The following is a 27,257-nucleotide window of genomic DNA, read 5'->3' as shown; positions in this document are numbered from 1 at the left end:
AGCGATAATAAGAAATGCCATTCAGTAAGAGAATATCTCACCTAGACCAGGCCCTCACCTCCTCCAAGTTCAACACCAAACTAATTTCTGAATAGATTAAGTGAAGCTCTTATTCTTCACAGGCACCATTTATGGTAGAACCTCACAATGACAAAACGTTCGATTAACAAAACTGCTTCTAGTACCGCTGCAGCACTTTCATAAAAAAAATGCACATTATTTTAATGTGAATAGCATTCTTGGCATTGTCAGACCAGTTTTCCTTATGGCTATAGATATCAATAAAGGGGCGAGGGGGAATCAGACATCCACCCGTTCGTAGCAATTGCTACGAAGGAAACCCATACAGGTTCCTCGAAAGAAAAGCCTCAGAAATTGAAGAAAGATTTGTCCTGGTCCGGGACTCGAACCCGGGACCACCGCCTTTCCGGGGCAGCCGCTCTACCATCTGAGCTAGCCAGGCGGCTAGCAGATGGCAGGGCGAAGTCGAATTTGTCGACAACACAAAGCAAAGGCAAGCGTTTGTAGTAGTTTTGCGTAAACCCACAAGGTGGAGAGAGGTGGCTATAGATATCTAACACATCTACTCGTTTTTGTAGGCCAATCCCCAAGATAGTGCAGTCTAAATATATTGGCCGATCCTGAAGGCAGTGGAGTCTACAATTAACATTTCTCTAGCGCAGGGTGGAATTGAACCAGTGTCACATGGGTTCCTGAAGCACCGCAGCCCAATGCTTTTGCCTGCTGCGCCACGAAGGCTCACAAGGAAAGACTAATTCTCACTTTCTCCAGGCACCGGCCTGCCACGCGTCTCCGAGGCCACGCCCAAAGTTTGTGGGCACATCTATAGATGGCACAGCATATTCAGAGGGAAGAATAAGCCGGCTGCATTGTATGGTTCACATACAGCGACGCGCCACCAGTGTAATCTTAGGAGCCACGCGATTTCAGAGGCAACACAAAGGACTTCACAGTGGTGCTGCTAAATGGTGCAGCGTGTGCCGAGGAAAGCGCAAGAGTGGAGTCAGGCTCCCCCTAAAGTACACACGTCACACATGGCACGTTTCGGCTATTCACATACTTGGATTTTACGAAAACGTTTAGGTGCTGCCATCTTGGGCTGTTAACGCTGCTGTTTTCTATCTTTAACGAAATGTATCCATCCCTACAGCCGATTCGCAAGCATGAAAATAGTTGTATAAATGCATTCAGCATGTCACAACCATGTTACATGACTTCACTTCTCATAAAACTTAGAAAGTGTTTGTGTAACAGCCAAGAATGACGGCTCCCATGAGTCGAATGTGAAATCATCTGTAGTCATCGTAGACGAGTTCCGTCTGAATTTTTTAACCATTTAGGGCTGATTTTTCTGAGCTATGCTGGCTAGAATATTTTAGCTCTACATTTAATTATTTGAGGTGCTGTGTACACAACTGGGTACGCCAAGGTTGTACAGCAACAGCTAAAGCACTGATGAAAGTAATGACATTTAAAAGATGTCGCATACAGCTTTAAACATTTCCGATTTGAATTTTGCTGCAAGCTTGAATACCCCGTGCAAAATGCTTTTGTAAAATGAGTAGGAATGTAGACCATTGCATATTTTTACTCGGTGCAAGTATGTTGTATACAACGGGTTCACTTCTTTTGTAAAGGGGGGATTTATTCGGCTCGTAGAGCAGCAGCGACAAACTCAGCACCAGCAAGTAGGGCGCAGCCAGCGAACGAACTGGGTATGAGCCACGCGATGGCAACGGGGCTTTTCAGCCTGACGATCTTCTTCATCACAATCACCCCTAGAATTGAAGAGTAGCCATCCTGGCGACCTAGGAAGAGGTGGGCGGATCGTAATACTGCTTCAGCCGGTCAATGTGCACAGTCTCTCGGCCCCGACGACGCAGATCGGAAGATGGCGATACGGGTTCGACCACGTAGTTCGCTGGTGATGTTTGTGCAACCACGCGGTAGGGCCCGTGGTACTTCGGGAGGAGCTTGGATGAAAGGCCAGGAGCAGCAACAGGCGGGACCCAAAGCCACACGAGTGAGTCAACGGGGAAGGGGTGAGGGGGAGGATTGAGATCATGGCGTTCTTTTTGGCGGCACTGTTGAGCAGACGTCAAAGAACGGGCCAGTGGTCGGCATTTCTCGGCGTGCTGAGCAACCGCAGAAACAGGTGAGCATTCAGAAGGGTCCGGCCGGTACGGGAGAACTGTATCAATGGTGCTGGAGGGATAGCGGCCGTAAAGCAGAAAGAATGGTGAGAATCCGGTAGTGGCCTGAGAGGCAGTGTTATATGCGTAGTGACGAACAAAAGTACAAGGTCCCAGTTGGAGTGGTCAGATGCAACATACATTGATAGCATGTCACCAAGAGTTCCGTTGAATCGTTCTGTTAAGCCATTGGTCTGTGGATGATAAGCAGTAGTAGTGCGGTGAATAATTTGGCATTCAGATAGGAGCGACTGCAGGACATCCGAGAAAAATATGCGGCCCCGATCGCTCAACAGTTCACAAGGTGCGCCATGGCGGAGAACGAAGTTGTTTAGAATGAACGAGGTGATGTCTTTTGCTGATGCGGCAGGCAAGGCGGCGGTTTCAGCATACCGTGTCAAATGATCTACGGCGACAACAATCCATCAGTTGCCAGCGCCAGTAGATGGAAGAAGCCCGTATGTATCAATGCCGACACGGTCAAATGGCTGAGCTGAGCAGGGAAGTGGTTGGAGAGGTGCAGTGGAGAGATGCGGGACACATTTGCGTCGCTGGCAGGCAATGCAGGAGCGTACGTATTTGTGGACGAAGGTGTACATCCCTCGCCAATAATATTGTAGGCGAAGCCGTGTGTAAGTTTTTGACCCTCCGCTGTGACCACACTGCGGGTCAGAATAAAAAGCGGAGCAGAACTCTTGTCGTAGGTGGCGAGGCACTACTAAGAGCCATTTGCAGCCGTCATTGTGGCAGTTGCGGCGGTATAAAAGTCCGTCCCGGATTGTGCAATGCTGCACCTGTCGGCGTAACGCTTGAGGTGCCAAAGTTGCCGGAGGATTTAACAAAAAGTCGAATATCATGACGATCCATGGGTCTTTTCAATGCTCCGATGCCATGTCCAGGATGTCAAGTGGTGAGATGTCATGTCTGTCGGTAAAAGTGCTGCTGTCTGAAGTAACTGGGGAGCGCGAGAGGGCATCGGCGTCAGCATGTTTGCGTCCAGAGTGATAGACGACACAGATATCATATTCCTGGATTCGGAGGGCCCACCGAGCGAGGCGGCCCGACGGGTCTTTTAGGTTGGACATGATGATCCGTCACCATGTCAAAGCGTCGACCGTAGAGATATGGACGAAATTTTTGAAGAGCCCATACGATAGCCAGGCACTCTTTCTCTGTTACTGAGTAATTGGCCTCAGGTTTCGTGAGGGCACGGCTGGCATAGGCGACTACGTATTCGGCATTAGTGCTCTTAGGCCGACACCACTGGCGTCAATGTGAAGTTCTGTAGGTGTGCTTAGATCAAAATGAAGCAAGATTGGCAGAGACGTGAGTAGGTGACGAAGAGTCGTAATGGCTTCATCAGAGGCTTCCGGCCAAGCAGAAAGTTCATTGTCGCCTTGGAGAAGTTGGTTTAGTGGTGCGATCACAGTAGCGAAATTGCGAACGAAACGTCGAAAATAAGAGCATAGGCCAATGAAGCTGCGTTGTGCTTTCAAGTTAGTGGGCTTCGGAAATTCGGATACGGCGCGAAGTTTAGCAGGATCAGGAAGAATGTCTTCTTTGAAGACAACGTGGCCTAATATAGTCAGTTTTCGAGCTGCAAATCGGTACTTTCTTAAGTTAAGCTGGAGACCAGCATTCCGGAGACAGGTCAAAACTTGATGTAAACGCCGAAGATGGGTTGGAAAATCAGGAGAAAAGACGACAACGTCGTAGAGGTAGCAGAGGCAAGTATGCCACTTCGGGCCGCGTAGGATGCCGTCCATCATGCATTCGAAGGTGGCGGGCGCATTGCACAGACCGAACGGCATTACAGTGAATTCATACAAGCCGTCTCGTGTTACAAACGCGGTTTTTGAACAGTCAGCATCAGCCATTGGCACCTGCCAGTAGCCAGAGCGGAGATCTAAGGAGGAAAAAAACTCCGCTCCTTGCAAACAGTCAAGTGCGTCGTCAATACGTGGCAACGGGTATACATCCTTTCGGGTAATCTTGTTAAGTCTTCGATAATCGACGCAAAATCGTATGGTGCCGTCTTTCTTTTTAACTAAGACGACTGGTGATGCCCAAGGACTACTAGAAGGCTGGATGACACCGCAATTGAGCATATCGTTCACCTGGTCATTGATAACGCGTCTTTCAGTCGCCGATACTCGGTCATAGTTGCGGCTTTGTTGTAAACGTGGCGCATACGGACACACATTGTTCGGGACGTTCGGTGTAAGCAGGCGACAGTGACGTGCCACGTGTCCCGCACGGCCACAATAAAAACAAATCGGACGGTTGTCTTCCGTGCGCCAATGGTCTTGAGGTCGTGCATAGTGCACCAGTGGACGGACTGGAGGGGATACGGGTGGGCGCTAAGGTGGGCGAAGGGGGCCGTAGGTCTGTGGTGCAGGCCTCATCGCGACTTCGGCGTACGTCACGGGAGCGGTCGTCGGAGCCTGCTGAAGAGAAGGCGAAATGTGGTCGGCTACCTGCTCCTTGACAGATTGGAGAGCGAGCGCCAACGGAGTACTCGGCTGGCTGTGTGCAAGTGGAATCAAGGAAAGCTGACGTGCCACCTCTTCACGGACAAACTCCTTGATCTGTAGCAGCAGCGAAGTGTTATCCGGGGCAGCAGCCAAGCTCGACATTGAAGTGGCCTGAGACGTAGATTGGCGGGTGGCTACGCGTTGTTTGCGCAGTTCGTCGAAGCTTTGACACAGACTGACGAGTTCAGAGACTGTCGAGGGATTTTTTGCCAACAGCATCTGGAAGGCGTCATCTCCAATGCCTTTTAAGATATGGCGGATCTCGGCATCAGCCATTGCGACGTCAACGCGGTTGCAGAGGTCGACAACATCATATATATACCTGGTAAATGTCTCCCCGCACTGTTGCGCACGGCCACGCAAACGTTGCTCGGGGCAAAGCTTGCGAACCGTGGGGCGCCCAAATACCTCTGTCACGTTAGTCTTGAAGGCCGTCCACGTCGTCAGATCACGTTCGTGGTTGCGGTGCCACACGCTGGCGACACCACTCAAATAAAACGACACGTAATTAAGTTTTTTGGTGTCGTCCCAGTGGTTGTGGATGCTCACCCGGTCGTAGTCAGCGAGCCAGTCTTCTACGTCATGGTCTTCGGTACCACTGAAGATGGGTGGGTCGTGTTGATGCAACGGGCCAGAGCAGACCACAGTAGTCACCGGGGCAGCGGGTTGTGGTTGTGGTGGTCCTTCTTCCGGCATGATGAAGACGGGCTGCAGTGTCCAATTACAAAGTTCCAGAATTCTGGTTGTACCCAGCAGCTCCACCGATTGTAAAGGGGGGGGGGGGGGTTTATTCGGCTCGTAGAGCAGCAGCGACAAACTCAGCACCAGCAGGTAGGGCGCAGCCAGCGAACGAACTGAGTACGAGCCACGCGATGGCAACGGGGCTTTTCAGCCTGCCGATCTTCTTCGTCACACTTTCATAGTTTGCCACAATTTGTTGCACCAGGCACAGTATTCAAGTGGTTGGATGGTGCCCGCTAGACGTGACATAGTTCATGTTGTCATATCTAATATTCCTGTACGTGTTTTTACATTGAGTCCACGCTCTCTAAACATGACCACATACAATAAAGGATTGAAAATTGTTCTATTTTGCAGCTGCACGCTTCTTACGATTCTGAAAATGTAGAAAATGCAGTTCAGGCAAGTTTTAGATAAACAGAATCAGTTAGTGCCTAAAAGGGTTAAGTATTCGCATATTGCATATGGATTTCAGCAGCGCCCGTGAGGAAACATGCTGAAGCGACAAGCAAAAGAGCAAAATGCACCGCTTTTTTAAATAAAGGGGTCAGAACATCAACCAAAAAAGGACTTAAAATTGTTTAACGTTTCGGCTTCCCCACAGGAGCCTTGTTCATGATCTTGTGAACAAGGTTGTGACTATGAACAAGGTTCCCATAGAGGAGGGGCAAAACATTAAAAACGATTTCGAATCCCTTTTGCTGGTTGGTGTGCTGGCCCCTTCAAAGAAATCGCAGTTTCACCAAAAGGCGAAATCGATTGCGATAGCAATTAGACAGCTATACAAAGTAAGAAAAGTAGTTTTATCAACCGTATAATCTTGCAAACATTTGCTCACTAATTAATTTAACAAGCATGGCGTCACATGCGCACAGGCAAACATGAACACATCTCACTAGATGACCACAGACACTCACTGTCAAAACGCTGGCGTGAGGAAGCACGGCAGCAGCAGTGGCAAGAACACAGCACACACGAAGCTATTGGCAACTCCAAAATTTGCTATTTGAGCTGGCAAGACTGTCCAAATAAACAAAGATGGCTACGCAATCCAGGTTCACAACGGCTCTTTTGCTTGGTACTATGGTCACATTTCTCTTTTGTGGCGTCAAACCGAGATGTTTCATGGAAGCTGAAAGGGTCCTTGCAGCCGATCATTTTATTTTTTCTGGTCTCAAGATTTGAGCGATGAAATCGCAGAAATAGTTGCACTGTGCGTGCAAATAGCTGGCCTGCCCAGCGAGGTGCATCCGATTTTTTTACTGACAAAGAGCCCTTCAAGCGAGCCAGAGGTTAAAAAAATGATGTTTTCGTGCATAGCGGGCCTCCAAAAGGTGTAAGCACTTGTTCACGGTGTTGCTCCACTGCTACAGGTAACTCCACCCTGCAACTCGTGTTGCAGTATATCACACGTAACATCTCAGAATATGTAAGTAGTAATGTCTATTGTGCTTTCATAAGCTATATACAGATATTATGCACTGATATAACAAGGCTCAAGACGGTAAAGTAACTTGGTCAGAGTGCCTGGGTATAATAACAAATGAGAGTTACCTTTGTGAGTCGGGGGGGCACCTTATTTTTATAGTTAGCCAATACGTGTGATAAGCTCATCTGCATCCGATGCCTGGTACTTGTTTGTGCTCGACAGTATGCAGTGTTCGAGGTAGGGCCCAGGCATGGGAACACAGCAGACACCTGCCGCGCGTATAAATTCCCAAACCTGGTGATACGTGAAAATTTAATAAGAACCAATCAGACCAAGTTGAGTTTCTTCCAAAGGGTTTCCCAAATTTAGCGAGGGTTTTATTTTGGCAAGGTCAGTTGTATTAGTGTAACTGCATAACTTAGAAATGAATTGAACCAGTTGTAACGGAATTTAGTTGTGTGCACAGTGCCAGAAAGCAAACTAGCGGCGCTGTGCACAGGTCGAACGTTCCAAAACTGGAACAAGCGCTGTTTGCAGTTGCTTCCAAATTTCTTGTGAGCAAATGAACTGACTACTCACAGCGTTAAATGAGAAAACACAATCTCCTGCTTGTACTGCCAAACAAAATCATGCTGTGAAAACGATGAGGGCAGGAAACTATAAACGAACAAAAACCAAAGGAAGCTTATAAGCGTAGATCACTACAATTTATCAAAGTGCCTGTCCGAATAAAGTACATTCCGCGATTTGAAACGCCAGCAAGATATTTAAAATAAACAAAAAGAAAGCAATGGTCCACTCGCCAGGAATAAAGAAGTTGACCTAAGAGGCGTTTTGAACAAACCAGTATAGTATCAGTCATCTTTTCCCAATATGGAAGATTCTTATCCAAGTTGCTCTCCAATGCATGTCTGCTTCTTTCTAGAAACAATGAAATTCTACACGCTGTCTTTCCACCACAACGGCACACATAATAGTACAAAACAAGTCTTTCCATATCAGTCTTTTTTCATTTTCAAGTTTGTGAAGGGTGGCATGACAATTTGAGAACGAGGCATTCAGCACAAGTTGTGATAGGGCACTCTCTTTCCCTCCAAACCTGAACCTTCATCGGCCATTTCTTAGCATGGCTGCTAGGTAGAAAGCATTTACTTGGAGTCATGAATCAGCCCTTGGCACACCCAGACTGTCCCCATCGCAGATTGCTTTTAAGATAAGGCCCACTAGGCCGCCCCATACACAGCCGCCACTGCAGTAGACACCCCCCCTCCTCCCCCCATTTCTTGCACGCGATGGAAGACCGCATGCTTCCTCCCCACCTTCTTCCCTTGCGCATGCGAGATCCGAGGCCACAATCCTCATCTCACCCTCACCCGCTTTCACTCGCATACGGCATGCGGCCACGATATTATCGTACTTCGACTTTATAGGAGCATCATGGCGACGGCAGAAATGTACCTGGAGTGTCCATATAATTGTTATTGCAATAAATTGTATCGACCAAACCAGATGTGTTTCCGTCACACACTCAACTTTATCCAAAATGCACTGCTGTGCCCTCAGCCAGCTGGACGCCTTTCAACACTTGCACTTGATACTTTCTGCCCACGAAGCTAGCTTCTACGGGCCTTGACGACAGCTGAACGTGAACATTCACGCAGAAACTCCTCTGAAAGGTGCCTAAATATGCGTAAACATTGTGCCACTTGCTCATCTCCGCGCAGCCTGGTGTCATTATCAATGTTATGAAACTTGATCACACCAGTATAAACAACAACGATGCGGCGATAGGAACTGTTACAGACGGCAGCGCAAAGTTAATTGATGACACAAGCAAACTACTGCAGGTGAGGGCACCAAGGGGCACTGATGACATTCTGGTCATTTTAAACCGTTATCACTCTTTAACGCGATATCCATCCACATCGAACCATGATCAACAATACTCCAGTGGCAGCTGCATATAGCGCGGCCATGTGGGCCCCATCTAGAAAGCGATCTGCGATGGGGATAGAGTGTGCAGAGTGCTGATAGCTTCATGTGTGCTGTGTTCTCACCACTTAGTTTGCATTGAAGTGAGAGGCAGCATGAAGGTCATTTCGATTGCTGCTGCTGCCGCACTTTCTCACTCCAGTGTTTTGACAGCGAGTGTGCGTGGTCATCGAGTGGGATGCATTCATGTTTGCTTATACGCACATGACATTTAATTTAGTAAGATAATGTTTATAAGTTTATACGGCCGACAAAACCACCATCCTTATTTCGTGTAGTCGTCTACTAAGTCCCTATCGCAATCGATGATTTGCCTCTAGTGCAAAACTGTGACTTTTTATTCTTGCTTGACAGCTGAGAAACAAACATTACAGCGTTGAATGGATGACATGCAAAACCCACAAGTGCACTTCTCTACACACCTTGCTTCACCTAACTAAGAAGGTGCACCTTCGCCTAGAATCGCAATTATGGCATTAACATGCAGACTGGCGACGTCATTACTGCTATCCTCTATACCCCCACGTCATCCAAGCTTTCAAAACACGTGGTCAAATCTTTGACAGTGCTAGTATACAGTGCAGGAACCTTGCTTAAGGGAAGTTACATGTCTAGGAAACTCTGTTTACAGAATTTTGCCTATCACTTATTGACACCCTCCAGAAACCAGCGTCAGCAACCCAATTCAGTAAGAAAACATCTTGTGCTGCGTTTTCCAACAGTGTTGTGCAGACAAGACCCAGAATGTTTACTGAGGACTCCAAGTACCGTAGTGTTACATCAATCCTCCTTGCCTGCGACTTCTCTTGCAGTGAGCTGTGCTCCAATGACCGTAGCCTGTGCTCATTGCGTCGTCTCATCAAGCTTGTCATCGAGCATGCTGTGGGCTGCAGGCATTGCTCTCTGTAAGAGCCCCCTTGTTTTCAGCAACCCTTGATGTATCGTTTCATTGTTCTTGTCTCATCATAAAATTAAACAAGTTTGCCTCTGGCTCCTGGTCGTTCATTGAAGGCAACAATATTCACAAGTGGTCACGCTACAACTCGGCTAGCCGGATGGAACGGGGACCCTACATCCGGCAGTCATAACACCGGGCAACCGCCTGACTCCATCACCTCCCAGATAGACTACTGCTCTGCACCTCCTGTCACCCTGGTGAATGAGTTGACTACTTAAAAACAAGGAAGTGTTCTCTCATGTACAAGATATCCAGACTTCAGGTGATGACAACTGCACAGCAGACGTGCTGCACTCCAGACATTGTTCGCAATGTGAATGCTATGTGGCACAGACTAACGTTGCCCAGCAGCATTTGATTCGCACCTCAGCAGCCACTCTTTTGACTTACACAGCCAAAGCCACCAGGTGAATTTCATAGCTTGTTCACAGTGTATCCGCTTCATAGATTCCAATCACTTTTCCTGCAACCATGCACGGTGGTTGAGCGCAAGCCCCAACCAGAATGTTTGCAAGACAGTGATTGTAAGCCACCTAAATTACTCACAAAATGCTATTGACGGCTTAAGCAAACAGTTCGCTCCTAAGGTTGTAATTGCATAAAGCTAATGAAACTCCTGGCACATTGGTGTTGTGTATATTCGTGTCACCTTTATAACGTATGCTTGTTTAATGTGCATGAAATTCAAACACTGTGTTTTATGGCTTGAATAAGCGTACCTTAGTTGGGACAAACGTGATGTAGCATTTTTGCTGCTTCCACATCACGAGTGCTCTTGCAGTCACGCAACATGCGTTTTAAAACATGAAGTTCACAAGTAGGGCTCATGATTATACATCGAAAGCATTTGACCACCATATTTTTGTTTGCATGCAGCCTTCAAGTTTTCTTTGAAGAATGAAGAGAGCAAGTTTGCAAAAGAATGATATAAGTTCTTCCCTCCTGCTACCAAGAAAGCCCTCCAAATTGCAGTCAAAGGCATCAAACAAGCTTCCTCATCAGCAATCTTCCCAACGCTGCCATCGATAAGAAAAACACGAACAACTGTTTTCCTCCCGGGATGGCATCACGTAGCCTATCACCACCTCTTCAAGGCGAATGTTCGCACTCAACAAAACCTGGGTAACATTTTTATGCAAGAAACGTTGCAAACAACAGATCAGTTCAAAATCTCAAATTCAAAGTACAGCATGGAACGGCGACATATTTATAGAACATTCAGCCCACTTTAGTACTTGCTATAGACGCTACTGAATCAACATGATGGCAGTGCAAAGAGGGAATCCGCCAAATCTCGACAATGTAATTGCAGTAGTCATTATACATCTCACTAACTGTAGCAAGGGGAACAAAACGCACATAAAATTATAGCTACGCCACCTCAACCTCCAGCAGCAATTTGATATGTATATCACATTTGAAATTTATGGAGTACACGAAGGTCACGAAAACAATGCAAATCATCCTAGACGTACGCTCAAAATAAATATTCACACCCCTGCTCAAAATTGATGATTAGATAAGGCATGCGAAAATGCTTAGACAACGAAGCTTTATTGCAAAAAAAAAAAAAAGTCAGTTCATGCACTAGATGTGTAGACACAATACTGAAACTAAATTTATGAACAAAGAACTAGAATGGTCAGCTTGGTAGATTTAGGCAGTTCTATTTAAAAAGTTGCAGTTTCACCTGAAAGGCGGAGCACTGAGTGCAATAGCAAATTAGTAGATAGCTTTACAAATTAAGGTTAGTAGTTTTATCACCTGTATAACATTGTAAACATTCGCTTACCAACTAAATTAACAAGCACAGTGTCACACGCACACAGGTAAACATGAACAAATCTCCCTCGATTACCGCAGAAACTCACTGTCAAAACGCTGGAGTGAGGAATCGCGGCAGCAGCAGTGAGTGAATTGCCCTTCGTCCATCTCTCGCTTCTACATGAATGAAACATCGAAAGCACAGTGCATACGAAGCTACCTGTACTATGCGCACTCTGCAAACACTGCAGATCATTTTGATGATGAGACCCACGCAGGCGCGCACTTTAGCCACGTCGCAGATCGCTTTCGAGATATGGCGCCCGAACGGCTGCACCGTAAGCAGTAACCACCAAAAAAGACCGACCTACCCGCCCTCCCTTTTTCTCTCCCTCCCTCCCTTGCCTCAAACCCATGCCTCGCGTGCAACAGAAGGGAGCGTGTTTCCGTCCCCGCCTTCCTCGTTCACACATGCAATACTGATCTGCATTCACAGGCTGACCCTCGCACGCTTTCACTCGCACATACAGCATATGGCGCTCAGCGACGATTTTATCGCCCTTGGACTTTATTTATACAGAACCTAACAGCGATGCTGACGGCAGAAATGCACCTCGAGGGTCCAAATAATTGCTATCGCAATAAATGCCCATTCGAAGTGGCAAATAGCAAGATAATGTTACACCACGAATTACAACCAGCATCATCCACCATATCCATGGGCAAAGCGATTGATAACTTTTTCACAGTCAACAGGGATGTCTCTGTGCACATGTAGCAGGGCCAGGCCGGTTTCACTCATCTGTGATTGCAGCCATGTTTTTATGCTTTTCAGCACTGGCAACGCTGACAGAGAGAGTGGCCAGTATTTGCAGAAGCGTCTTGATCGAAGGGAAGATGTCACCATCGCACATGCAGGGCACTTCAACAGCAGAAGGAATGTCTGCTCCTTCGCTTTTGCAATTCCACTTTTCCCTCCATAGCCACAGTTTGGCTTCAATAACACTTGCAGTTATTGGGTCATGCCTTCCAATGAGTGAGCCATACCGCTGGGCAATCTCCGTTACTACTTTTGCGTCTTCTGTTGCGATAGTATAGAACTGAGATGGCAAAACGACGAAGAGCCCTCAGACTCCGAAAGTCACTGTCAAACCTTGATTTGAGGTCTGCCAACACATTATCCGGTAGTGAGATGTATACCGACATCCTGTAGATGCTCTCTGGAACGAGCATGCAGTGTTGGACCTTTGGGTCTGTCTTTTCGTGACACGAGGGAGTCGCAGTTGTTTCAAGCTCATTTGCCAGCACGGCGGCTCGCTCGCACATAGGCGCGAATACCTCTTCACAGTTACAACAGCTACGGTGTCTGTCAATGTGTTCCTCGCCATGTGCACTTCAACGCACTTCTGGTAACGCAAGACACAATGGGAGCATGTGCATCAGTCAGTTCAAGAGGTAAACTATCGCATTACACACTTGCTATCACCAAAGTCTATGCGGAGCGTCCTTGATTTTGCAGTGCTTTGCAGTTCTCTCTAGTTGGCGGTGGCATCGAGAGCTTTAGCCATGGAGCCAAGTTAAGTCTTGAAACTGAATGACACTGTCGTGGCGTTCGACCCATCTTGTCTCGAAAGGGCCTTTCCAGAGGCCCTGAACCTCTTTTTATCTGTCCAGAAATGCATTTGAAGTCAAATTATACTATTTCAGAAATACTTTGCTGCAGAAAATTCTTCAACACGCTCAGCAGAAGTAGAGTTATAGGCAATCAAACATACCGTTCACGGTGCTTCCACTCCAATGATTTGCACTGCGAAGGCCACAGCAGAGCAGGGTGTGCCCACAACGCTACGCCTATTGAACGTCACTGTGGCGCACAGTTCAAACTTGATTTTGGATGTTAACGTAGATGCCACTATTTCCGATTTGGGCCCCTACAACGCACCAAACGCGGTTGTCCTCAGCGAGCCACAGTGAACTCAGCCAGTGGACTCATTGCAGCACCTCGCAGCAGCCACGTTCTCTACACGACATACAACTGCAGCGCTTGCTTTGTACACGACAGGGCTAGAGTGTGCGCTCGTGCTCATATGCTCCTCTCTGGCTATGCTCTTGGTACGGACTGGCTTTGTCCTGTACCAGCTTGAACGATGGATAGTAGCCAGATCCAACTTGCACAACTTGAAGCACTATCAATAGCTCATCACAAAGCAAAGTCTGCCAAGGCGTCTAAGCGAACGTGTGCTGGCAAGTGAGTGTGTGGTCTGACCTTGAGTTTCGTGTGGTTCAAGGCTAGTTCAGTGTCCAAAACAGTGAAAATTAGCGCGACCCAACAGCTATAATGCCAATAAGCAGGATCTGCTAATTTACAACTGCTAATGTTGTTATCTTTTATTATAATTCGTATGCCGCTCCTGCTTGGGCCACGCCAAGGCCTGCAGTATTGTATAAGTAAATAAAATAAATAATTCCTACGCAGGCGGTCAAGCAGACGATAGTTGGCTTCTTCCGGAAGTACATGTATGTAATTATCGAAATTCAAAAGCAGATTGTCACTTCAGCCTATTTATTAAACTGCATCAATAAATATACAAAGTAACAGTAGGAAGACGCGCACTGATCCAAACGCCACTTGATTTATGTCAGCTATTGGCCAACTGCACCCGCGTATGGGAATCTGCTATATTACAAAGTAGAGTCCGGAAAAGAGTGAAGAGCAGGCTTCTGTTGAAGATATAGCATTTGAGAGAAAGGAGACTGCGCTGCTTGCAAGATCCACGCGCTGCACACAACTGCAAAATTTGGCAGAGATGTTCACAGCAGTGTATGCTATCCGTGGACTGTATTTTTATAGCAAAGCTGTCTATGGCTGCCCTCCAGAAAAATTGTGGTGGTGAACACAAAACACCTTGCGACAAAGCGAACTTTCTCGCGAATGCGCTGTAGCTCTCAATCTAATGTAGTTATCTTGGAAAAAATCATACTGAAATTGTCCGTTAAGATGACCATCATATGTCGGGTTTCATTTACTTATAATTAGTTCACAGTGAAGTTGTAAACATTACATAATTCCTGTCTGCTGTCAATACATGGGCATCTACGGAAGGAGTATGGTTACAGAAAACGGCAACAACTCGTTTTATCAAAACTATCCTGAAACAAATTATATGACAATTAGCAGTGAACATGACTAATATGACAGTTTCATTTACTCTAATTATGTCGTTCACAGTGAACTCGTAAATATTGTGGAATTCTCATCTGCTGTCAATACACGGGCTTCTACGGGAGGGGAACTGACAGCCCCATGTTTGTCCTATAGAATAAAACTAGTCCTTCCAAATTTAATTCAGCTAACTAACTAGGAAGTATGCTCAATTGCAAATTACAAACAAATGTGCTTTGTGTCATGCACTCCTTTGGAATGTGCACCATCACAGCTGCGTCAACACCTGTCTTTAGAGCGGCGTTGTAAAAGAGCCATTGGTGGTGTAGCACAGCAACCACAAGGCCATCATCCCTTGCGCGACAAGATAAAGATAAAATAAAGATAAAAGAGACAAGACAACAAATGATTGTGTATTTCTTTCTATTTTGCATAAATGACATACACATAATTATATGTATAGTTACCATACCAACATAACTTATACAGCTTTGCTAGTCAACCACCTTCGCAGGGTGGAATGGCTTCTCAATTTCTTTCACCAAGCGTGAGAGGTGGTTCAGGGCCCCTTCAAGTTGGTGGCCAAGTGTGTTTTTAAGTACAATATTTCGTTTTGGTGACGCGGTGAAGAAGGGAATTATCTCTTTCATAATCCCTATTGTGTTCCTGGTGGCTTGAACGTGCGATGACTTGGATAAAGACTAGTTGAGGGCACGGTTAAAGCACAGGGAGTGAACTGCATTTGGAGCACACCGCTTGATTTCAAACATGGCATCACATTGCTGTCCCTATGTCCCTATGTCTGTCCTTATGCCAACACACCTTCCAAGGTAGAGTTCTAGGCCCTTCAGCATTTTTAGAACTCGTTCACCAAGTGCATTCCCTACTGGGATGGGCTCAGTTATGTTGGCGTGAATAGCATCGCTGTTGCTGCGAGAGTCAAGAAATTGAATGAAGCCTTCTTGTACCATGTTCTTGTGTGTGTACTGCAACACAAGAGCTTCGACATGTGAGATACATTGGTTGTTTTATTGAACATGATACAGTAGACGCCCGACTTGTGCACCCACTGAATTAGTGTAGCAAGAACCTCGTCTCCACAGCACTTGATCAGTTCGTTCTGGGTCTTGGTGTACGTGGCGCAGGATGATGTGCTGACAAGGTGCTTCTGAAGTTCAGTGTCCCTACTCGATGCTCGAAATCACAGAATTGAGCAGGAATTGTCATTCAAACTCAATGAGGACTCATTTGACCACTCAAGGAGCATTTTTATTTTGGCACCCTAAAAAGATGTTTAACTTTATGATTGGAAACCAACGGTTTTGGTTGTGGTTCATTTGATGTAGATGCCGAACGCAGATTTAGTTGGCCACATCTTTTTCAGGTGCGCGGACACATGGAAGTAAGTCCTTCCTTATCTGCACTTCTTTGTGGTACTTGTTTGCTTCAAGTACAGGAAGATAATCATTTCCCAGTAGTTTTCCAAAGGACGCGAGTGACTTGGCAACCAGTTTTTCAAGGGGGACATTTCAAGGGGGACAAAGCGCAGTACTTGCAGTATAGGCCTCTGCGAGAATTGGAGAGGACAAGCCACTTTAATTTGTTTAAGAGCGATTGACTTACGCGTCGCTTCTCATCTTTGCTGTCTTCCCTGTGAACAGGGTATGGAAAACTGTAGCACAATGTGGAGGGCACCAGTGAGTTTCTAAAAAATGTTACTTTGCGTATTAATTGACTTATCCGCCAATATACTTCCCAAAGTCGCATTTAGGTGGCACTAACAAAGTGACGGAAGTCATATGTCCAATCATTCGATTTGATATTCGGTATTTAGGTTACATGCAGAAGCAGGGTGAGAACATTCACTTTGACGAGGTAGCGATATGCTACATGATGCCGACCCGGGACGAACACAGATGTTCATGTTTTTCTCATCCAATGGCAGCATTGGGAAGACTGCTGGTGAAGTGGCTAGTTTGGTAATTTGTAGAGGTTTCTTGGTAGTAGGAGTGAAGAACTTGTCAATACTTTGCAAACCTGCTCTTTTCATTCTTCAAAGAAAACTTGAGGGCTGCAAACAAACAAAAATATGGTTGTCAAATACTTTTGGTGTATAATGACGAGCTGTAATTGCCAGCTTCGTGTTTTAAATGCATGTTGCTCAACTACACAAGCACTTGTGCAGAACTCGTGAAAAAGAACCAAAAATACTGGACCACGTCTGTTCCACCTGAGGTACGAATTACTAGTGCCATAAATCAGTGTATTCCATGCACTTTAAACATGCGAACGTTACAAAGCTGACATAAATATACATAACACCAATGTGCCAAGACTTCTGCAATTGCAAGTTCAGAAGCAGACTGTTTGTTTAAGCTATCAATCGTGTTTTGTAAGTAATTTAGGCCCCTTAAAATCACTGTCTTGCAAACATTCTGGTTGGGGCTTGCCAGGGCTTAAGGTCTCCCTTCAGTGAAGGGGGGGGGGCCCTCACATGGCTGCGACCAACATAGCACGCACAAGTGCGAACACACATACACATCAATGAAGCATCTAATTACAGGATTCGGCAGTGAACGAGCTAAAGAATAAAAGCACGTAGGAAGAATACCAGGATTTTACTGATGTTTCTGCCACGGACCGGCCTTCACTACAGACAGCCAAATCGTCAATAACATCCTGGTATTTTTCCTATGTGCTTCTACTATATATATATGGTGGTCCTGCCTTAGTGATTACTCTGATGAAGACATGGCCACCGGCCAAAATGTTATTAAAGTTATCTTTTGTAGGACTGCCATATATATATGTATTATATACAGCCGAAACTCGCAATAACGAAATTCCCGCGACAAGGAAACATTTTCGTATCCCCGGTGAGCACCCGTAAGATTCGTACCTCTCATTTCGTACCTCTCGGCAATGAAATGTCGCTGTACTGCAATCCCACAACGAAATTTGACTGAACGTAATTCTGCATATTAGCTACTTGCATAAGGCTAGCAGGCTCCAAAATGTGCTCAAATGCGATTGTCTTGCACAAAAATTGCATAAAATACCACCACATTACACTTGTGTGGGCGCCACCATTTTTGCTCACAAAAACAACTAAGCGCCGGAAGCGATCAGTGCGCTGGAAACACGTCATGGCCGCCATCTCGTTTGTTGGTCACCCGTATGAAGCAGCATGCATGTTGCTATCGATATGTGACGACAGTTTTTGCACACCTACTAGGTGAGATCATAGATCGTTGTTCGAAACACGCGTTTAGTTTGCGTTCCCTGTGGCTGACAACTCGGCGAGGCCCATAGGCCAATCGCATGAGGTAAAACTGAACGCAAGCTGAATGTGCGTTTCGAACAACAATTGCCGATCGTGAGTGCATTGCGCAATGTGCATCTCGGTGAAAAAAAAAACACAGCAAGAACAAGGAAACCCATGTCTCACCGACATGGAATTGTTTATCGTGCTTGAGAAGGCGGTCGCAGCATATGGAGTGTCACGCATCAGGCCATGATTGAGCAATCATTGGGGAATACGCATCCCTTGCTTCAAGAAAGCTGGTTTGGGTGCCACTCGACAGGCATCATTGTGTGGATTCGGCACCGGACGTAGATTTGCGCGAAAGAGGCGTTATCTCGATCGTTTACCTTCGGGTACACGAGACGCAATCACTTTTGCGCTCGGCACCGGACGCATTGGCTGCCGAGCCGGGTGCCGAGTTGCGCAAAGTCTCGTAAAAGTGATCACATCTCCAAAAGCAATTGACCGAGAATACTGTGCCATGGCAGTACTGCCACTGCTGATCGACGCATGCGGCGCACTTTGTACTGTCGGCAATGCGGTTCTATGCCCTCGAGCAAAGCTTGCCAAAATAGGCTAACAGAATTTTGAAAGCAAAGTTTTGTTCTGCGATGCATTACCTATTTGTGCTGTCTGTTTTTGCAACAACGAAATTCTCACGAGAGCGAATTTTTTCGCGTTCCTCGCCGATTTCGTTATTGCACGGTTCAACTGTATGAAGATCAGGGCAAACAGGAAGGGATAATCTACAATGTATTAAATCCATGTCATCCATCAGGTAATTGAGAAATCTGTAGAGTACAATTAACCTCTCTATATGGTTTTCATACATTATGAAAAGGCATTTGATTCATTAGAGATACCAACAGTCATGGAAGCATTGCATAATAAAGGAGTACAGGAGGCATACATGATTATCTTGGTTATCTACGACGATTCTACAGCTACCTTGATTCTCCACAAGAAAAGGAAAAAATTACCTATTAAGAAAGGGGTCAGGCAAGGAGACACAATCTCTCGTATTCTAACACTGCATGCCTAGAAACAGTCAAGGTATTATAGAGGGAAGGCTTAGGAGTGAGGATCAACGGCAAATATCTCGGAATCAACTGCGAATATCTCAGCAACCATCGGTTTGCAGATGACATTATCCTGCTCAGCAACAATGAAAATGAATTGCAACAAATGATTGAGGACCTTAACCAAGAAATTGCAAGAGTGGAGCTGAAGATTACTATGCAGAAGACAAAGGTAATGTTCAATAGCCTGGAAATAAGAATTCACGATTACGAGTCAGCCTCCAGAGTCTGTACAGGAGTATGTTTATGTCAATTACTTATAGGCGACCCTGACCATGAGAAGGAAACTTACAGAAGCCTAAAAATGGTTTGGAGTGCAAGCAGTACCAAATACTGACTGGGAGTTTACCACTGTCGTTGAAAAGTGTCCAATCATTGGATTCTACCGGTGCTATCATACGGGAGGTTAACAATCACCAAATTAACAAAGAACAAGTTACGGACCATGTAAAGAACGCTGAAATGAAAAATTTTAGGCGTAACATTAACAGACGGGAAAAGAGCAGTGTAGATAAGAGAGCAAATAGGGATAAGCAATATTCTAGTTGAGAATAAGAAAAAAAAATGCAGCTGGTTGGGCCATGTAATGCATAGGGTAGATAACTAGTGGACCATTAGAGTTACAGAATGGGTGCCAAGGGAAGGAAAGTGCAGTCAAAGGCAGCAGAAAATTAGGTGGGATGACGAAATGAGGAAATTTGAAGGCCTAAGTTGGAATCAGCTAGTGCAAGACAGAGGCAATTGGAGATCGCAGGGAGACACCTTCGTTCTGCAGTGGACATAAAAATAGGCCGATGATATTTATATATACCTATATGTACACACGAAAAGAAGGAAAACCAATGGGCTCGAATCATGGTAATCACGACCATAAAAAGTCGGACAATGAAGCCAAGGAAAGCATACAGGAAATCAGCTGCTCTGGTTGAAATTGAAATCTAGAAAGGATCTAGAACAACCTCAGGGCGCTACAACAATATATTTTATAGTTTCACACCTACTTACCTACAAAAGTGGACAATATGCATGCGCCTTTGGTATAACATCACTCATAATGCGAAATTAAATTAATTAAAACTTAATGGCAATTAAAGAAACCAAGGTGAACGTTCATTAATTCACAAGCAGGTAGCTGCACATTCATGCGTCTCATGAAACAGTATGCTAGCTGTGCCAAGAATTAAGCTTAGTAGAACAAGGGTAGGGGCCATCATGTGCAGGGCCTTGGGGAAATGCATGTAGCAATACGACAATACCTGCATTCCTGTTTTTTCTCATGCCGGATCAACCAATTAATCAATTAAATCATCAATAGAAAAACTGGAGAGTTAGAATCGCTCTGCACAAGGCACCACTGGTAATAAAATCACCTCCGGCGCTTGCCGAATGAGTGCTGCAGTGCCAAGCTGACCTCCCCAGCTCCCTCCTGACTTTAAGCACTGGGGGCTTGCGCTCAACCACCGCGCATGGTTTTGGGAGAAGAAACGAACCCATGAAGCCCATACACTGCAAACAAGCTACAAAATTCACCCAGCGGCTTTGGCTGTGCGAGTCAAAAGAGTGGCTCTTGAGGTGCAAACCAGATGCTGCTGCTGCAAACCAGATGCTGCTGATGTGAATGCTATGTGTGCCACATAGCATTCACATAGTTTGGACATCAGCTTTGCAAATGTCATCACAGGAAGTCTGGATATGTTGTACAAGAAAGAACACTTAAACACTTACTTGTTTCTAAGTGGCCAACTCATTCACCGGGCTTGAGAGGAGATGTAGAGCAGTAGTCTATCTGGGAGATGATGGGGTCAGGTGGTTGCTCGATGCTACGACTGCCGGAGGTGGGGGGCCCGTTCCGTCAGGCTAGCCGAGTTGTAGCATGGCCACTAGCGAAGTTTGCAGCCTCCGATGAGCAACCAGGAGCCACAGGTAAACTTAACTAGCTTAATTTTATGATGAGACAAGAACAATGAAACGGTACATCAAGGGCTGCTGAAAACAAAGGGGCTCTTACAGAGAGCAATGCCTGCAGCCCACAGCATGCTCGATGACGAGCTTGATACAACGACCAAATGAGCACAGGCTATGGTCATTGGAGCACAGCTCACTGCAAGAGAATTCACAGGCAAGGAGGAGCGACAATTACACTCCGGTGCTTGGAATCTTTGGTAAACATTACGGATCAGGTCTGAACATGACTGTTGGAAAACGCAGCTGATTGGCACTAAACATTTTCTTATCGGACACTCCGCAGGCTCAGCATGTGCCAATGTTCGCGAAGCAGTGGCGCCTAGGGGCAATATGCTCAATGCAGCGCCTTGCAACAGACTTTTTGTGCTGCTGCTTGGCGCGTACTGGGATCACGTAATAAACACTGCATCGCAACAACGGGCGGAGAAGCTGACCTAGGCTCAAAGGCAGCACAGGGTTTGGGGAAGAGGGCATCGCTTCATCAGGCAAGCTGACGAAAAGAATGAACGGCACAAACTAAGGAAGGTGCTGACATCTGTGTTGAGGGAAGCGGGCAGCTACTGCCCCTACTGCCCCCTTCTTGAATCTGCCACTGGTATGCTAGGCTCATACACATACAACAGGAAGTACAAGGCAAACACAAGAGGGCAAGAGAAGACTATGTGTACGGAATGTGGAATATGAGACTGTGTGTGTGTGTGTGTGTGCGTGTGTGTTTAATACTATGCACATACTTAAACATTACTCTTACCACAACACCTGTACAAAACAGCCACAACAGCAGCAGAAGCAACCCGAAGCCGAATATAATGCTATGCCTATCTTGGATAATTCCCATTCTGGGAGATTTCGCAGACTTTTCTTATGAGCATCATCAATAATAATTAACCTTAATGCTACACAAAGTCAGTAAATTTTGCTGTGTTGTGGCATCAGGATAATGTTGAAGAAGCCAGGTGCGACATTTCGAGACCAACTTGTGGGGATTGAGACATAACCCATCACTTTCGTGCGGACATTCTGCAGCAACATGCTAGCTGCACCTTTTCTGTATTTTCATCCTTGGTGCGCAAGCATCCTTGCTGCCCATGCCACCCCAGGACTGGTCATTTGTGCAGTGTTGCGTGAGGCCGGAGATAAATAAACCTGTTTCCAATGTTACATACACAGTGCTCGACACCCTTTTTGTGTCAGATTATGTGAGGCAACGGCTGACACGGCCTGCGGCTTGCTAAACCAAAACCCGCAGTGGTTGGTACTCCCTGCGAGATACCAGACCTCCACAATTAAGATATCTTATGCTTCCCAACTTTTATACTTGCTAAGTGTCATGCTTTTATGCGCAAGCAGCACATGGGTAGAGTTTGTATACATGTTGTTGCACTGACATGCATTTGTTAGGTGAAAATAAAAAATCCCCAGACTGATTATCTAATTCCTGTAACCCCCGACTGCGAGAAGCAATTATGAGCACCTACATTATGTTTATACACTCTTTGAGAAGGCCCTGGTTCCCCTGGAAAACTAGTGACAACTGAAGAGCTCCTAGACAATGGTAAGAAGTTTCTGCACAAGCTGAAGAAGTATGCAGGAGCAAACTTGCGCTGACGTGTTTTCTTTTTTTTTTTAATATGAAGCATTCTTATTCAGTGTAGCACAGTTTTTTCTGTCACATGCTGTCTAAACATTTTCGTGGGTCAATCCCATGAAAACGTGTTCTATTCTAAAAATGCGTAACACTCCCAAAGCTAATGCCCGAAGTGCCGGTGAAACATTCATATCACTTGACATTTTGCCCTCGGTTTCCTTGAAAAGTGAACCAGGGTTCTCCCACAAGTGGCGAGTGTTCCTTCTGCCTGACCGCTTTAAAATTTCTCCACTGCCGAGTGCTACTGCCAAATTGAGAGTGCAGGCCTATGAAACTAACGACCATGGTGGAGGGAAATAAGTTCCAAGGTTTCATGTGCCAAAACTATGATACAAGCATGAGGCACACCGTAATGGGGGACTCCATATTAGTTTTAATCCCCTCAGATTCGTTAATGTGCACCCAATGCACAGTACACTGTGTTTTTGCATTCCGGCCCCATTGAAATGTGGTTGCCGTGGCTGGGATTTGATCCTGCACCCTCAGGCTTAGAATCGCAACACCAAAGCCACTACACCACCATGGGGGGTAGGGGGAAAATAAATTTTCTGCTTGTTTCAAAGTCAACTTTGGCCACTAGGTATGTGCCAGCTGCTCTTTTGCTGAGCAGACAACATGGGTCACTGGGTATGTGCCCCAATAGACAACTTACTGATGTCTAGCTTGTGGACGACTTGGGTCACTGGGTTATGTGCCCGAACAGACATCAATTCATGTGATATTGGTAGGTGCCCATTCTAGGCCACTCCCCCGCAATAGGTGTACCAAGGTGACTGCAAGGTGTACGATATATCAAATTGATAGCACCCCATCCACAACAGACACATCCGCATCGAGCGCAGCAGCCTGATGAATAGCCATTGCAACGAAGTTGCAGCCAGGATACTAGGGATAGTGGGGGTTGAACCAGTTGCTGCAATCTAGTAATGTTGGTTGCTACGGAGTTTCAAGTGCGCTGCTGCAATACAACATGCACTATGCCGTGGTATCATTTGGCATTGTGGTTGGCAATGAGATTGCCACTTCGTTTATCTGCTCATGTGCCCATAAGGTTTAATGATTGACGGATGGCAAGGGGATATGCAAGAGGTCACACAAGAAAGCTATTGTGCTGACATTGATGATCATCTTTGATAGTCTCCGTTTTTCTTCTGCAGTCGCTCTGTGTTAGTACATATGCAGGCAAATAAATGCCACTTAAATTACATAGGTGTTTCCGAGGTAGTCAGAATGCAATGTCACTCAACTGTGGGCATACACTTCAGCACTAGTAGTACTCTTCATTCCTCCTACAATTAACGCACCCGACATAGGCACTACATATCGAAAGTGGAAGACGAAAAAACATTTTTGTACCTGCCTATTGCCTGATGAGCTTCGAACAGACGCCGAGCAGTCGCTAGCAAAAGACCAATTCCTAGCTCCGCTGTTGCGTCAGTTAACACATGAGGCGTATTACCGACTGCGATTCGCCTGAAAGAAAACACCCTTTATTTTAGAAATCACATACTACATAAAAATTGTGCCGGAAGATTTAACTTTACCTTCTAGTACACTCAGCAACGTTGACGTGATCATAACCAACCGACATCGTACCGACTGCCTTCAAGGAGGGGCCTGTGAGGAACGTGACAGCTTAGAGCCGAAAGCGAACCGGGCAAGCACGAAAATTCAGCAAGCTGTGCGTTTTACCAGCGGCATCCAACAATTCAGAGTCTACCTTCTCCGTAACCAAGCAAAACAGAGCGTCTTTGCCAGCAATCTTTCGCAGAAGAACTGGTCTGGGAATCGGCTCGTCTTCATTCCAAATTTCGACGTCACACCTGAAAGGAGATTTACGCACAGTGTCAAATATCCAGTTGAAAGTTGCGAGAATATGTGCACAAATGCGCCTCACTTATCAAGGAGAAGGTCCAGAGCTTCTTTAGCTACATCCTGCCGTGTGACCAGCACTGCCGGCTTTCGCACAGGGCCCATGCTTGATAGTCGCTGTAGTACCGTGTTTTTGAAAGATGGAGTATTCAAGGTCAAAAAGACACGGCGCACATTAAACAAGGGCTGGCAAAAGTGCCACATTTGACGTCAAAAATGTTTCAAGGAAATGCGATAACTTCCCATATTATCTGCACCGGCGGCACGAGTCGTGTCACACGCACTAGCGTCATATTCTAGCATCCATCTAGCATCTCTCAAGCCGCGTTACCATTCCGCGACAAAAAATAGTAATACGACTATTATTTAGAATTTTGTGCATAAAGGCCACAAAGCAACAAAACAAATAAATCGTCGTTACGATTTCGAGCTAAGCAAGTGCTTTTATTATTGCCTAATTAACAATCATTTTCCTACGCGCATCTATACAATTTTATGGACCACGGTGCACTTTACGTCACTAATGTCGTAAGCTCCGGAATCTGACGCTAAACCCTAAACCCCTAAACCACTGACCAAAACAAACGCTGTGTGTAGCAGTAGGTATTTGTTGCCACTCGTCTTTGTAGTTCTTTTGTATCGAACATGAACTTGGAACCTCTGTTGCTGGTGCATTGAGCCTTCTCATTATGAACAAGTCGTCTTTCTATCAGGCGATGTCGTCTGAACTGGCTTCCGAAAGGTAAACGTTGGGTCTCGGTGTCAACAGCAGCTCCATCGGGCTTCGTTACTTGACTGCTTGCTGTCTTGTGCTCGCTTGCGAGATGTGAACTTTTAATACTTCTTTTTATTTCACAGTACCATGCTGGAGTTCAAGCTCCAGAAGATTGACCTGGGCAGGTCGCAGCATAGTTTGACGGAGCGACCTCCATACAGAAACCAGCACCACACTCAGAAGGCATTTGAAACCATGAATATTTTGAGGAAGTAAGTCAGTCTACATTTCTCGATTTCTTGTCGCGCCTTTTTTGCCTAATATTCCAATTTGGCAAATTAATTGCGCAGTTTAAATGTAAACAGGCTCGATTGTCAGTAGTAGCTTCAGACTGTATTGTGTGTACGCGTGCTAAACAGCAGTACTACGTGCACAGTGTAATTTAGGTAATTGTGAACTGTCACTCACAGTGGAACAAAGCTTGTAAGTGCCCTGCTATGTTCCGTAAAAACAGTTCACATACCGCAGTTGTGTATGTTACTCTGTAAAGACCGTTTTAACGTATCAGGTGCCGTTACATTTTGCTTAGGCCACTACTCGTTAGGTACTGGATTGCTCTGTCAATATTTTGAGAATATATTCAGAAAGAGAAAAAAATCCCAAAAATCTTCTCGTTCACGTTTGTTTTTTTCGGTTTGGAGCAAAAAGAAAAAAAAAAAACGAGAAAGGATGCAGAGCGTGATTTTTCTTCACTAATGACTTCATGAAAACTGAAGGCAGCTGTGCTTTTTCAGTTGTCTGAGAGTTAATATATTGAATGTGTATGTTTTCCGCTAAGATTAGGCTTGTTGACTGCTAACACTGTTCTACTAGACCAGATGTGGCCGTGCTAATATATATATTATGTGTCACAGCTGTTAGGTTGTGTCTGCTACATGCTTTACCCATACACAACCCCGCATGGAAGAGGAACTTTGCTACCATGAACTCAAATTTGCTTCTGTTTAAACATGCGCAATACAAAATTGAAAGAAGTGTTGATAACCTTTACATAACAAAGCTTTCGCTAACAGAACTTTGCAAAGGCTGACACTTTAAACATGAGTGGAGTTTACTGAACAGATTGCTTACATTTGAATTGTAATTGGCCCAGGTTGACCAGTTAAGTCTTACTGAGCCTTTCCAAGCCGTGACGTATCTTGTCGGATCTGAGCACCTTCCGCTTTCCCAGTTTCTTGAGTACAGGAGAAATCGAAAAATGATTGTACGCTAGTTTATAACCACCCTCTGTATTCACTTCCAGGTGTTGACGTTTCAGCTGACGATTTGGGAAAGTTTGCAAAAAAGTGGGCCATAGTAAACAGGCCTAGTGAAGTTGACAATTTATTATGGATTTATTATGGGACAGCAGTAGCAGCAGAAACAACTTGAGCATTTGTTAAGTGGAGTAAAAATTGAGAAATATGTTGTGCGCAAAATGGACACCACAAAGAAAGAATGGATGCAACAGATCTTATAGGCGGTGTCCAAAACTCAATGTGTGTGACATGCTTGCGGCTCTTAAAATTGCTTCTGCCACATTCAACCAGCGAAAGCATAGCCTTTTAAGATTTGCATTGTAACTTCAGAGGGTACCACCCTATAAGGCTTGCATTTGGACACTGCCCATTTCGGTTTATTTATGAAGATCACCACCCAATGCCAGATTGTTTTAAAATAAAATTTTTTTTAAAGAAAGTGAAATCATACTAAATGAAAGGACCCTTTTGAATTTCTCTTAAGGGAACATTTATTGTATCATTATTGTAATTGTTTTATTTGCTTTAAGTATAAACACTGTCCCCCACTTTGTTGTCATGAATACGATAGAAAAAGAAAGA

The 27,257-nt window shown here is 45.5% G+C and overlaps 2 protein-coding genes and 1 long non-coding RNA gene across 7 annotated transcripts in view; 1 reads left to right on the top strand and 2 right to left on the bottom strand.

The window, feature by feature from the left end:
* The window catches only part of LOC126547738 (glyoxylate reductase/hydroxypyruvate reductase), a 53,730-nt gene extending 28,734 nt beyond the window's left edge, over positions 1 to 24,996 (bottom strand). For 4 of the 5 annotated variants that reach the window (XR_008609142.2, XM_055063212.2, XM_055063213.2 and 1 more), the window contains exons 1-4: positions 24,688 to 24,996; positions 24,483 to 24,613; positions 24,335 to 24,407; positions 24,147 to 24,263 (exon numbers count right to left, since the gene is read on the bottom strand). Coding sequence is in view for 4 of the 5 variants with exons in the window: in XM_055063212.2 (XP_054919187.1) it covers positions 24,147 to 24,263; positions 24,335 to 24,407; positions 24,483 to 24,613; positions 24,688 to 24,866 (500 nt within the window). In the remaining variant the exon portion in view is untranslated. Of the gene's footprint in view, positions 1 to 24,146; positions 24,264 to 24,334; positions 24,408 to 24,482; positions 24,614 to 24,687 lie in introns of those variants that run through there. The other variant, XM_072284951.1, reaches the window with a different exon arrangement.
* Positions 15,803 to 21,018, bottom strand: LOC140213706 (uncharacterized). The gene is made up of 2 exons (XR_011890597.1): positions 20,903 to 21,018; positions 15,803 to 16,865 (listed from the first exon to the last, which is right to left on the bottom strand). It is a non-coding gene; the product is annotated as an uncharacterized lncRNA (long non-coding RNA).
* A 191-nt stretch (positions 24,997 to 25,187) lies between the features above and the next one.
* The window catches only part of kel (kelch protein), a 40,938-nt gene continuing 38,868 nt past the window's right edge, over positions 25,188 to 27,257 (top strand). The window contains exons 1-2 of the mRNA XM_050195693.2: positions 25,188 to 25,404; positions 25,521 to 25,649. Of these exons, the coding sequence (XP_050051650.1) occupies positions 25,352 to 25,404; positions 25,521 to 25,649 (182 nt within the window). The 5' untranslated portion in view covers positions 25,188 to 25,351. The remainder of the gene's footprint in view (positions 25,405 to 25,520; positions 25,650 to 27,257) is intronic.

This window comes from Dermacentor andersoni, chromosome 1 (genome assembly GCF_023375885.2).
Source record: "Dermacentor andersoni chromosome 1, qqDerAnde1_hic_scaffold, whole genome shotgun sequence".
Lineage (NCBI taxonomy): Eukaryota > Metazoa > Arthropoda > Arachnida > Ixodida > Ixodidae > Dermacentor > Dermacentor andersoni.
This window is presented reverse-complemented; position numbering and strand designations above follow the sequence as displayed.